General features: G+C 45.0%; 2 protein-coding genes and 1 long non-coding RNA gene across 5 annotated transcripts; 2 read left to right on the forward strand and 1 right to left on the reverse strand.

Moving 5' to 3' along the window:
* Positions 1–27: 27 nt before the first annotated feature.
* LOC133515133 (RNA-binding protein with serine-rich domain 1-like) lies at positions 28–5,042 on the reverse strand. Of its 2 annotated transcripts, none has more exons than XM_061847445.1 (7): positions 4,940–5,042; positions 3,946–4,092; positions 2,219–2,380; positions 2,015–2,144; positions 1,775–1,928; positions 526–667; positions 28–360 (listed from the first exon to the last, which is right to left on the reverse strand). In XM_061847445.1, coding segments are annotated over exons 1-7 (843 nt in total). In that variant the 5' UTR covers positions 4,942–5,042; the 3' UTR covers positions 28–254. The 2 variants fall into 2 exon arrangements, with proteins under 2 accessions (XP_061703429.1, XP_061703430.1); XM_061847446.1 differs by having other exon boundaries at positions 2,219–2,377; positions 4,940–5,041.
* LOC133515135 (uncharacterized) lies at positions 2,304–3,999 on the forward strand. The gene is made up of 3 exons (XR_009798968.1): positions 2,304–2,430; positions 3,660–3,733; positions 3,866–3,999. It is a non-coding gene; the product is annotated as an uncharacterized LOC133515135 (long non-coding RNA).
* Position 5,043: 1 nt separating the features above from the next.
* Positions 5,044–11,213, forward strand: LOC133515130 (uncharacterized). Of its 2 annotated transcripts, none has more exons than XM_061847440.1 (4): positions 5,044–5,179; positions 6,009–6,624; positions 6,687–6,818; positions 7,768–11,213. In XM_061847440.1, the coding sequence occupies exons 2-4, from the start codon at positions 6,019–6,021 to the stop codon at positions 8,635–8,637; spliced, it is 1,608 nt and encodes a 535-aa protein (XP_061703424.1). In that variant the 5' UTR covers positions 5,044–5,179; positions 6,009–6,018; the 3' UTR covers positions 8,638–11,213. The 2 variants fall into 2 exon arrangements, with proteins under 2 accessions (XP_061703424.1, XP_061703425.1); XM_061847441.1 differs by having other exon boundaries at positions 6,690–6,818.
* The last annotated feature ends 1,553 nt before the right edge of the window (positions 11,214–12,766 follow it).

Genomic DNA, 12,766 nt, shown 5'->3' on the forward strand with positions numbered 1-12,766 from the left:
TGTGAACAAAAGCAGCTTGACGCCGTCGACGTTTCACAAGTTTTATTTTCCAAACTGTCTAAGTCAGTACAGAGTACAAAGGATCACAATTTCAGCTTGTACTCGTCAGGATTAACAAAAAAAATGACAAGGAACTCACTTTGACATTAACAAAAAAAAAAAAAAACAATCGAAATGAGGGCAACGTTGATTTTTTTTTTTTTTTGTCATTATAAAAAGTAACTTGAAATCCCCACTGAAAGTGGAAAACTTGTTTATCTGGACGAGTTGGAGCTGGAGCGAGAGCGGTGACGCCTGCGGCCGGGAGATCGGGAACGAGAGCGGCGGCGTACGGGCGAACGCCTCCTCGGGGAGCGGGACCTGAAGGATGAAAAAAAATTTAATTTAAATAATAATAAAAAGTCAGCACATGCGGAATTAAAAAAAAAAAAAAAAAACTAAAAATTGAAGCGAGTAACCACATCCAGTCATTGAGAGCGCCTGAGCGAGGGGGGGGGGGGGAGAAACATTTCAAGAATGACCGACCTCCTCCTCATGCGCGGGGGGCTGCGTCGCCACATGGGCGGCGGCGGGGGCATTCTGCGAGGGGGGGACAGCCGGCGGGGGGGAGGGCGGACCCTCTGGGGCAGCACGGCGGCCGCCGTGATCTCCTGTCCGTCGATCTGACCTGGAAACCCAAGTTGAAAAGGCGTTTTAGCGGAAGCGCCGGGACGCAAAACTCGCCCGCCGCATCCTCGCTTCGCAAAAGTTACGTTTCATGACAGTTAGGCTCGATTACCTTGAGGGGGAAAAAAAAAAACCCTACAAGGAAAAATAATCAGAACCTTATGAGAAAATGTAGTAACCTTGCAAAAAAAAAAACAAAAAAAAAAACACGACAAGTTTAGAATCTTTACAAGAAGTCTTATTCTTAAAAGTATACATACTGTAATTTCCAGCCTACAAGCCGTGACTTTTTTCCACACGCTTTCAAGTCTGCCGTTTATGCGGTGATGTGGCTAATTTGTGCATTTTTTCCCTAACGTCCGCAAGGGGGCACTCGAGCGGAAAAGGTAAAAATAAAACCGGTGGAATATATGTGCCAAGGAAGTGACTTTTACCGGCCCCGTTAGCGTGTTGCTGCTGTGTTTATTATTATTTTTACCGGTAAATTTTATCCTAACCTGCCCTGTTAGCGTTATCACCACACTAGCATTAAACTCTTTCTGTGTACCGTCTTTCTTTGTAAATATCTCGTGTTTCAATGTGGGCGCTTGCGGCTTTTACACAACAGCGACGTATGTATGTACCAAATGGTATTTCCTTTACTACTTTTGTACTCGGTGAGGCTTGTAACCAGGTGCGCTTTGTAGGCTGGGAATTACGCTGTATAGTTTGTCCTAATCTCAAAAGACAAGAAAAAAAAAATCTTAAAAAAATAAGGCTTCAATAAAATTATTTTAATAACCAATTAATCCGTCTACTTTTTTAAACTAATCAATAAATTGGATAGAATTTTTTTTTTTAATTTCCATCCCTTTTCGCAAAACAGGACATGCTTGCGACTCTCTTATTCTAATCTTTCAGGGAGGTCCATTTCCCGTTGAGAGGTTGAAATTGACAATATTTGGACAATTTGACGCAAAACGAGAACGTAGTTGCAGTCCCATTTGCATGAAAACTTGTAGAGAATCAAGTGTTGCTGCAAAAAAAAAAAAAAAAAAAAAAAGGATGTCGGTAAGCTGGACCGCTTGTCTACGGAAGACCCCCGCGCACGGCTTTGTCGATCTCCGACCTCCGTCCATGTACTTGAGCGCCTTCTGGGCCTCCTCGTGGCTCTCGTACTCCACGTAGGCGAAGCCCTTGGACATGTGCGGCAGCTGCCTCTCCATCGGCATCTCCACCGACTTGATTTTGCCGTACGTGGCAAAGATCTCCTGGATGTGGTCCTGCGCGCAAGAAAATGTGTTTTTCCACCCCCCCAAGGAAGACCTGCAAAAGCTCAGAGGAACTTTTGGTGTTAAATAGTTCAGACCTTTGTGACATTCCTGGTCAGTCGCCCTAAGTGAACCTTGGTCGGTTTGGGGCTGGGAGTTCTTTTCCTCCTTTCCTTATCTTTATCTTTGTCCTTATCCTTGTCATCTCCCCTCTTCTGCGTTTTGGACCTGCACGAGGACCACAACGGCGACGTTCGAGACAACCCGGCGAGATCGACGACCGAACGAGGAGGAGGACTTACGCCGAGCGGGAGCGGCGGCGGTTGTCGTGGCGCCGGCGGCCTGGGCTGGGCGATCCCGAGGAGCTGGAAGAGGACGACGACCGCGAGCTGGAGGAGCCCGAGTGGCTGCTTCCGGAGGAGCTGGAGCCGCTGGACGAGCCCGAGCTGGAACCGGAGCTGCTGCTGGAAGAGGAGCTCGATCGGGACCTGATTGTAAATGTGACCTGTCAGCGGTAAGCCCCTTTCACGCTCTTGCTGTGTCGAATACCCCAAAAGCTCTCGCATTTGGATTTCGAGATGAATGTTCCGGGTTGGGTGGGGGGAACGGCACAGAACTCATCGTGCGGATGACGTCGGTTAAACTCTCGAGAGTTTTCCTCAATCCGCATTGGGAAAAAAAAAAAAAACGAACTTCACGGGTGTGTTTTGTCTTCACATAGATAGAAAAAAAAAAAAGTTAACCGTAGACCAGCAAATAGAACGGCGACATAGAAAAGGTTCAGGCATAATAGCCACTGATCTTAAAAAAAAAAAAAAAAAGACTGGATGGCTCACTGGCCACCAAAACTGAAGTCGCCATCCGCCATCTTGATACTCCCAAAACAAGCGTGCCGACCTGCACGCTAATCGCCAGTTTCGTGGCTGTGAGAAAACATTCCGCAGGTAAATTGGAAAGATTTACTTTGGCACCGTTAAAATTTGTTTGTGAAGGATTTTTTTTTTTTTATTTTCTGATGAGCTTAATCCACTTGAACAAAGTTTTGTTCACTGTCCGTTCACCTTTATACGGAAAAGCGATGTAAATATTTTCCCAAACTTCATCAGCGGACAAGCAAGAAAACCCATTTTCTGTGATTTTTTTTTTTTTTTTTTAAATGAATTTCATGATAAGAACCCTGCAAATAGAATTTGATTTTCAAATGCCAGGAAACGAGTTGAAATGTTCTGTCTGAAATAGGACGTCGCAGAGACAACAAATGAACAACGCTTTTAGCATGCATTTTCCCATTGCGATTCCTGATTTCCAAAAATATATCTGACTTAAAATGTAATGTTTTTACGACCAAAAATGCTTCGTATTTTTTGCTATGTTATGATGATAGTGCTTGACGGCGTATTTTTGGAAAAGTTAACATGTCACAGAAATCGGGCCCTAGCTAATATGCAAGGTTTCTTGTTAGTTCTACGTCTTTCCTTTGCACTTCGGCTTTTTTGACTTACTAAGTTAAATAAAAAATCCTTCATGTTACCAGAACTGAAAAAATGTCAAGCTCACACAACCAGTTTTAATTCTACATAATCCAACCTGTAAGACATGTCCGCCACACATTTTGGGAGCACCAAGATGGCGGCCAACTGGCTTCGACCAATCATACCACTTGATGTGTATGAGCTATCCAGTCTTTTTATTATTTTTTTTAGATCAATGATATCCGTGACTGAGCACTTGTGCCTTTTAAAGGGGGCGTGGCCTGATGAGTCACGTGGGGATCAGCCAATGAGAGTCTACGCTCTACACGGCTGCCTTGAGCTCAGGTTAGTGGCTGGATAAGCGTTAGCCTGTCTGACTACCTTGAAGGGCTGGGACATCGATTTTGGCTGTGGCCGATGGAATATGCATATGCGATTATTATCATTTTGTTGAAGTAATTACGCTCTCTGTTTAAGATTCTTAAAGCAACCGCCGCATAAGGACGACCACATAGCTGCGCTTCCTGCAGAGCTGTAAGGCACCGCCGAGTCCAAACCTGCTGCTGCTGCTGCCGGTGGACGCGCTGCGGCGTTTCCTGGCTTTGTCCCGCCCACGGTCCTTTTCGCCATCCTTGGCGGCAGACTTCTCCTTGGCTCGCTCTTTCGTTTTCTCCTCCTCCTTCCGCTTGGTAGGTGATGGAGCCCTTAAAAATGCACAAAAAGAATATGTTAGTTCTGCTGGGCGATATGGGCTTCAAAATTTTTCACACAATTCTGATTTTAAATGCCCCCCCCCCAACACTATGGAAAAGGCAGGTTTTTTTTTTTCCCATTACTGGGATTTGCTTGTTTTTTCCCCTTTCCTCCAGATACCAAATAAGGTTTGACCCCCCCCCAACATACACTTTTATTATTACTGACATGCAATAGTAGCACTTACTTGGATAACTTTAATGGTAATTATTCAGCATGCATTTATATATATCTATCCATCGAAAGTGAGAAAACCAAAATATTAGGAACACATCATGGTGCTCAGTGCACTCAATAATATGACATTGTTGGATCAATAAATCGCTGGTGGTCTCAAGAAAATTGACTGCTATAGTTTTAAGTGCTGAGCTTGCGTTTTGAATTCATCTAGCAATTCTGTCAGTAATAAATAATGCCGCAATGTGCGCGCGCGTGCTAGCCTGTTAGCTTCACACACGACCGCAAATCGTTTCAACAATTTGGTCGCGGCGTAACTTCCGAAAAAAAATCTTGATGTGGATTCAAAAGGTAAACATGAAGCCGCGAATAAGTTAGAACGAAAAAAAAACACAATCGATTGAAAATTAAATGAAAAAAAAAAAGCGGCCATTGAATTTCATTCAGGCCGATTCAACTCAGCCAGACACGGAAACCACGGGGCCGATATTAGAGCATAAAAATGCTCAAAACAGAGGTATACATGACATTCCTCTGCACGGAAAATCGTTGCATGCAATAGTAAGTAACAAATGAAATAATATTCGTAATTGTAACTATAAAATAAAATAATAATCATACATGTTTTTGTTCCAGGTGGTACAATCCCGAGCGACTGCGGGCCTCGAGCAGAGTCGCGGTGTGATGACGCAGGAGACCGGAAGCAACGTCACTACCGGAGCGCCATTTACGACTCATTTGTTTATTTATGATCTCCACGATAAAAAAAAAATCGAAATAAATGTATTGTTAGCTTGTCGACGGAGCGATTTCGGACCAAGCTGCTCTCGAATGTCACCAAGTGTCTCTTGCTTTCACCAGGTAATCTCTCGACTCGACTGTTTTTGTGTTTGTCGTTTCTCAAAACAACGTTTGAGGCTAAAAGCTGTTAAGACTCCACCACTTTTGGAGTAAATATATATATATATATATATATATATAGTGCGTTTTTTTGTTATTCCTTTAAATTCTATATGTAATGTACGATGATAACGTATGATAATGTAATAATAAGACAAGTCTGGATGGAGCTTATCGACCTGTTTTGTAATGAAGTTGCTTTGAATCGCGAACGCTGTTCCTTACCATAGATAGACATACAGATATTTTTACAAACATTATGAAAACTAGTGCTATGGCCCCGTAGCTCGGTGGTGAGAGCACTGGTTTGGTAAACCAGGGGTTGCGGGTTCGTCTCCACTCCCTGAGAAGGGTTGCGTCAGGAAGGGCATCCGGCGTAAAACTTGTGCCAGACAAATACGTGCGTTCATCTGAGATGATACGCTGTGGCGACCCCGAAAGGGACAAGCTGAAAGAAACACACACACATGAAAACTAGTGCTATGCAAAAGAATTGCTCAATACATTTTGAAACTGTGTATCATGATGTGGCGTCCATCAACTTTTTTTTTTTAAAATGCACTACACTGCATTTGTTAAGTACATTCCAATGGTATTGAATTTTTAAGTACAATCCACTTTCATTTATTCTTTTTGTTTTCATCCATTTATTTAAGGACAACATGTTTTGTACATTGTTTATTAAATAAACCCCTCAGTATTTTTGAGACTGTTGTTGGTAGAAAAACTTTTGAGAACCATTGCCATGATATTACCCTTTGGTTCATGAGGTCGTCTTTTCCGTCGATAGAAACCACGCCATGGGTCGCCTGGACGAGGCCGCTAAGCGTAAAGTGGTGGAGCTGAGAATGGCCGGCTTGAGTTTCCGCAAAATCAAGGCCGTGCTGGAGCTGGAGAACATCAAGGTGTCGGCGCAGGCCATCTACCTGTTCCTCCGGGAGTTCCAAGGCAGGCGGCCGGGCAGGGTCAGGCCCCCGGAGGCCGGGGGCAACGCGACAACGGCGCACGTCCAGAATCTAGTCGGCGGCTTGCAGGAGAGCTGGAACAGCACACGTCTGCAAAACTTGCTACGAGGCGCGTCACACCACGCTGGCTTCACCAAGCACGCCAAGCAAGCTTCAGCGGAAGCGGACGGCAACGCGAAAGCATCCGGGTGTGCGGAAGGCGGCGCAGAGAGCCGGCTGGACCAGCAGCAGCAGCAGTCCGCGGATGATAACGACGTCCAGATCGTGAGCGTCACCTCACTTGCGCAGAGTCGGCAAAGAGCGGAGACGAGCGCCACGTCTTCTCCGGGAACAGCATCCTTAGCCTTCGCCAGGAGGAGAGTGACGCCCTCCCCCGCCACCAGTTCCATGCTGGCAGCCCGTAAACGGATTCTGGATAAGGCCTTGACGCACAGGATGAAGGTTTGATTGTTGCCGTTCTTGCCCCCGAAAATAGAAGTTGACTTATTTTGAATTTGATCCAGCAGGTGGCGTCATTGTCGCGGCGAGATCAGGCCAACGTCCAAAGAGCCGATGCGGCTCCGATGTCACAGCAGCAGCCACCGCCGTCGTCATCTTCAGCGGCATCAACACATTATGATCTGACCGCAGACAAGGTGAGGAAATGGAAGACTTTTAGATCGGGATCTTTGATGCTTTGGAACCTCAGCTGTTGCTTTTCAAAGACACGTTAAAGGTATAGGTGTGGTGGAGAAATATGTTAGGATAGTACAGGACATGTATGAGGGCAGCAGAATAGCGGTGAGATGCGCCGTAGTGGGGGAGTTAGAAAGGCACTGAACAGAATGAAAAATGGAAAGACAGTTGGACCTGATGACATACCAGTGGAGTCAAAAGAATTTAAGGTGGAGGTGGGACTGCATCAGGGATCCGCGCTGAGCCCCTTCCTGTTTGCGGTAGTAATGGATAGGCTGACAGATGAGGCTAGACTGGAATCCACTTGGACTGTGATGTTTGCGGATGAAATTGTAATCTGCAGTGAAAGCAGGGACCAGGCGGAGGAACAATTGGAAAGATGGAGGCACGCACTGGAAAGAGGAGGCATGAAGATTAGCCGAAGTAAAACGGAATATATGTGCAGAGGCGGGGGAGAAGCTCCGGGGAGAAGAGATGGCGAGGGTGGACGGCTTCAAATACTTGGGGTCAACAATCCAGAGCAAATGAGAGCGTGGTAAGGAAGTGAAGAAACTGGTCCAACGGGGGTGGAACACTTAGCGGGAGGTGTCTGGTGTTCTATGTGACAGAAGAGTCTCCGCTAGGATGAAGGGCAAAGTTTGTAAAACAGTGATGTGGCCGGCCATGATGTACGGATTAGAGACGGTGGACAGGAAGCAGAACTGGAGGTGGCAGAAATGAAGACGTTGAGGTTCAGGTCAGAGTGAGCAGGTTGGATAGGATTAGATATGAGCTCATTTGAGGAACAGGCGAAGTTGGATGTTTTGGAGACAAGGTTAGAGAGAACAGACTTCGATGGTTTGGACATCAATGGTATTGCGATACTACGAATGAAATTATGAAGAGTATGTTCACGTCCTCCTTCCCCAGACCAGACTGGAGGATGGTGAAGCCAACACGAGCAGGCAGAGACCTGGACTGTTGATGCGCTCCCCCCACTCGCTACCTCGAAGTGGAGTCCGGCTTCCCAACCGTCCGCAGGCTACGTTAGCATCCTCGGCTCCCGGGGGCCCCGTCATTCGCATGCAGACCTCAGGAGGGCCGGGGCCGACACAGAGCGCCATGGCGAGGGGCGGTCTGCAGGATCAGATCCAGACGCTGGGGTGCGAGGTACGCAGCCTGGGCCTGGCCGTGAAAATGCTGGCGGAGCAGCAGAACCGCTTGGAGAGGGAGCAGGTCCAGCAGACGCACATCCAGAAGCAGATCCTCAGCACACTCCAGAGCCTCGCGTCCCGGGCGGGACCCCGCGGCAACGCTCGGCAAGGACGAAACAAAACTCCGTCCCCTTCCTGTTTGCCCGTCGCCTCGTCCTCATTCAGCCAAGACTCATTCGACTTCAGCCAAGTCGCCTTCAGCCAGTGCAGCCAAAACCAAGCAACCTACGACTCGCTCGAGAGTCTGGAACCCGTCGAGGCCTTTAAACTCCCCGTCCTGAACCCCGAGGGCATGAACGGCTTTCCGCCGTGCAGCGCCAGCGAGAACCTGCCGCTCACCCACACCCCTCCGCAGACTCAGCAACCGTACACGGGCGCATACCCGCCGCAAACCTGTCAGACCCTCTTGGCGTCGTACGGCCAGCCTTACGTGCCGCCGTACGACCGCTCGCATCCGCAACCGTTCAGAGAGGCGGGAAGCAAGACTTCGGATTTCGAGAGCAGCTGCTCCGGCAGAGGTGTTCAGGACTGCAGCATGTCGACGCAGGATCAGAACCTCAATATTATCAAAGTGGAAGGACCCTAGGCTGATTGTAGCATATTTCTCTCTTTTTTTTTTTTTTTTTTTTTTAAACATCATATTTATTTCGTCAGTACAGTGGAACCTTGACCGCCAGTTTGTTCAAAAAAAAAAAAAAAAACAAATAGAGGAAAACGAATCGGTGCGTTCTAGCATCTCGAACTGTGGCCACTGTGAATCTGGAAATATTTAAAAAAAAAAATAATAATTTTTACATATTTAACTCTACAAGCGTAAAAATAGGTTTCTCTTTCTTGATCCGGTTTTCAGTCTTCACAAAAAGGCATTTCCGTGCTATTTGTAACGTCGATGAATGTAGAGGACACACATACGAATTTTGAACATCTTAGTTTTTAAAATTTGAGAAATCACAAAAGACAAAAAAAAAAACCCTGTGGTGTGCTTACGTCTTTTATGGTCTATGGTCCATTTGAGATGACTGACAGACCCGATGTATGGAAATAAATATATGTGCCACCAGGATTTGAATTTGAAATGCCACAGAAAACAGGATTTGAATCTGAAATTTAAAGTAATCATATTTTCAATACAGCAACGCCTCGGTTCTCGACCACGATCCGTTCCAGAAAACGGTTCGAAAACCGAATTGTTTGAAAATCAAATTGATGTTTCTCATTACAATGAATGGAAAAAGAAATAATGCGTTCCAAGCCTAAAAAACATTTAGCTTTAGCTGATAATAAACTGCATAGTAGAAATACATGTATAGTTTAAAACCTTATGCAACACAATAATTTCGGAAATATATTTATTTTTTTCTTAAAATGTATGCTTTAGTAGTAGCGTACGCTAGGCTGGGAGTGCATCGCCATATCTGTAGCGATTCGGTCCCCAGCCTTATAAACTTTTTTTTGTTAGCAAAAGGGCAGAATAACTTTAAACAATAATGAGGGGGAAAAAAAGCTTTTTTTTTTTCTTTTTTTTTTTTTTTACGAAAAGTAATTCAAAAACATTCGTAACTCGAGTTAAACAAAACAAAAATTCAGAAATGGTTTAATAACTGTACATATCAAATGTCTTCAGGGGTGGTGACTTGCCCCCTTTTAACAAAAAAGCAATTTAATGTCATGCTGCTTGCACCGCGCGCATTATTTCCCGTTTTTGTTTTTTTTTTTTGCGACGTGGGATTTCACAATAAAGCGAGTCATGGGTCAGCTGGTCTGGCCGCACGCAATTTGTTGTATCCGTTTTTTTTTTTTTTCATCTTCGTTCGAAAACAGAAGTAAAAAAAAATCTCGAAATTTACGTTGAAAACCGATTTGTTCGAAAACAGGGACGTTGGAAAACCGAGGCTTTACTGTAGTTGTATTTCAGTGTAACTTTTCAATGTTAAGAATTCAATCGACTACAGTTCGCCGTCGAAAATTCCGGGTCTGTGCCACCAGGCAGGGTTACTTCAGGTCAGAACCGAGACAGCCAGCCAATCGCAGTTGCGCTTTCTTAGTCACGTGACGTCACAGACTAAGTAAGCGTAACTGGATTGGCCGGCTGTTTGCTTCTGACCTGAAGTAACCCTGCCTGGTGGCACAGACGCTGACTTTCAGACAGCGAATTATAGCAGCTACTGAAAATGTATCACTTTAGATTTGAAATTCATATCCTGTTTCCTGTGGCATTTCAAATTCAAATCCTGGTGGCACATATTTACTTCCATACCGATGGCTCTAAGAAGTGTCTTGACAAATGCAAAGTGATCATAAAATATAAGAGAGGGAGAGGAAACTAGGACTACTTATCCTCACGCTTCCAGAAAACATATGACATTATTATTAGAAGGAGTTTTGTAAGTGTAAAGAAATATGTTTTTCAAACAGTTGCCTCTACGCCAAGAGGTAATCACTCAGGATAATCATTTCAAAACATCCGCCGATCGGGCTTTTTCTGACTTTAACGGAGATGGGAGCAAAATGCAAAAATCTGGCCTGGTTATGTGTTAGCTACTTTCACCGTATTGTATTAATTAGCCCGCATATCTTAATAATGTTCTTTATTTCATTGAGCTCGCGCGTTGATGGTAATCTGCGATATCTGTGGAGATTCTCAGTCATCCGAGTTGTGATCATCGGCGCGGGTTGAATCAAGGCGACGAACGACATTTTGCGGACGTTGACGACGGCTTCTCCTGTTGCTGTGCCTTAGTGCCGGACGCTGCAGTATTGCGCTCCGCAGTCTCCTCTCTAACGCGGCGGGCCCTCGGCGTCCTTATCGTGATCATTCCAACCCATGTGTTGACTGTGGCTTGTTCTTCCCTCGCCTCACTCAAAATTTCCTGGTCTCCTCGTCCGCCATCTTGTTTGCCGTCCTTGGTGCCCAAGAAAAAGCAAAACACGCGAGCCCTGCACAAGTTCCACTGCACTGTAGATGCCAATCGGCAGAAAAATGAAAATTGCAATAGAGTCACGTTTGGATGAAGACGTGGATGTAGCACAGACAGTTTTGGAGTCGTCTTTTTTTTTATATATAGATACATAAATTAACCCAAAATAAAGGGTTTGGATGAACGTTTGAATTCTGTTTTTGTTTTGAGTGCTTGTTCACGTCAACATTTCATTTTGTTGCAAACAGACGGGATCATTCCTATTTTTTAAAGTGACTAATAAGATAAAACGCTTGATGAAAATAGTAGATTTAAATAATGAATTATTTCAAACAATAATTTTTAAATAATTTAAAATTATACTGTATCTGAATAAATATATAAACAATTATTTAAATTCTCATTCATCAAACAAAATGGTAAATATTTGCATCATTGCATTGCAATAAAATGCATTTTGTCAATAAAAAATAAAATAATTTCACAATTTTTTATTCACAAAAAAATCAATTAAATGAGAAAAATGAAAAATACATGAATGATTAGATGAAATATTTAAGAAGAGAGCTGGCCGAAAAGCTGCAGGAGTTTGTTTTTGAAGAATATTACAGTATTATGTTTTACCTTTAGTTTTAAGAACTTTGTTACAACTGGAGTCAAAGTTTGAGAGTGGCCACAAACAGAAACAAAAAAAGCAAAACATGCTGTACGTGTTTTGCATCACTTGAGTGGCACAATAGAACGCAAATACCGGCCAGCGACGGTTCCGTCGACGCGGGATCTCTTGAAGAGAAAACCAGACCGACCTGAACTCTTTGTCATCCGTGTGGCGACGGCGACGCGACCTCATTGTCTTGTGAGGTCACGTGACCGCGGGCCGCGCAAGAGATGACGCGTTTGGCCTGGGTTGTTGTCGGGTCACTTGGTCGTCGCGTGCAATGAAGCTCCTTCTTTTTGTGCTTTCTAGCTGCTTCTCTCTGCCTGTTCAGACTGAAGCCGTCGACCGCCGTAAGTACACGTCGTGCTGTAGCGCTCCTTATCTGCCCATTCTCATTCTTTCCTTTCATGTTTGCTCTTTTACAGATGCCTACTGCGAAAGTTGCATCATCACAGCCAAAGGTGCCGTACGGTAGATAACGCGGTGTCTATTTGTGCACTCTCAGGACGAAAAGTATGTGATTACAACAATGTTGACTTGTTCTTAGTCCAAAACAAATTTCCTGTGTTAGTCCTGTGCGGAATGTTGACAGAAAATCACTACTTTTGTCGAAATGATAAGAATGTCTTTTATTGTCACTAAAGCATCAGGGATCCGCTCTGAGCCCCTTCCTGTTTGCTGTGGTAATGGATAGGCTGACAGACGAGGTTAGACTGGAATCCCCTTGGACCGCGATGTTCGCAGATGATATCGTGATCTGCAGTGAAAGCAGGGAGCAGGCGGAGGACTAATTAGAAAAATGGAGGCCCGCATTGGAAGGGAGAGGAACGAAGATTAGCCGAAGTCAAACAGAATACATGTGCGTGAATGAGAGGGGCGCAGGGGGAAGAGTGAAGCTCCAGGGAGAAGAGATGGCGAGGGTGGATGACTTCAAATACTTGGAACAACGGGTGTGGTAAGGAAGTGAAGAAACGGCTCCAAGTTGGGTGGAACAGTTGGCGAAAGGTGTCTGGTGTTCTATGTGACAGAAGCGTCCCCGCTAGGATGAAGGGCAAAGTTTACAAAACAGTGGTGAGACCGCCGGCCAGGATGGACGGATTAGAGAGGGTGGACAGGAAGCAGAACTGGAGGTGGCAGAA

Source organism: Syngnathoides biaculeatus, chromosome 16 (genome assembly GCF_019802595.1).
Source record: "Syngnathoides biaculeatus isolate LvHL_M chromosome 16, ASM1980259v1, whole genome shotgun sequence".
Lineage (NCBI taxonomy): Eukaryota > Metazoa > Chordata > Actinopteri > Syngnathiformes > Syngnathidae > Syngnathoides > Syngnathoides biaculeatus.

Bases quoted from the DNA above. Each gene is read 5' to 3' on its own strand.
- LOC133515130 (XM_061847440.1), top strand. From the start codon at position 6,019: ATGGGTCGCCTGGACGAGGCCGCTAAGCGTAAAGTGGTGGAGCTGAGA. The intron at 6,625-6,686 runs GTTTGATTGTTG...AATTTGATCCAG, and splicing joins CCTTGACGCACAGGATGAAG to CAGGTGGCGTCATTGTCGCG. The intron at 6,819-7,767 runs GTGAGGAAATGG...CTCCTTCCCCAG, and splicing joins ATGATCTGACCGCAGACAAG to ACCAGACTGGAGGATGGTGA.
- LOC133515133 (XM_061847445.1), bottom strand. The intron at 2,145-2,218 runs GTAAGTCCTCCT...GTCCTCGTGCAG, and splicing joins CGCCGCCGCTCCCGCTCGGC to GTCCAAAACGCAGAAGAGGG. The intron at 361-525 runs GTCGGTCATTCT...TTCATCCTTCAG, and splicing joins CCCCCGCGCATGAGGAGGAG to GTCCCGCTCCCCGAGGAGGC.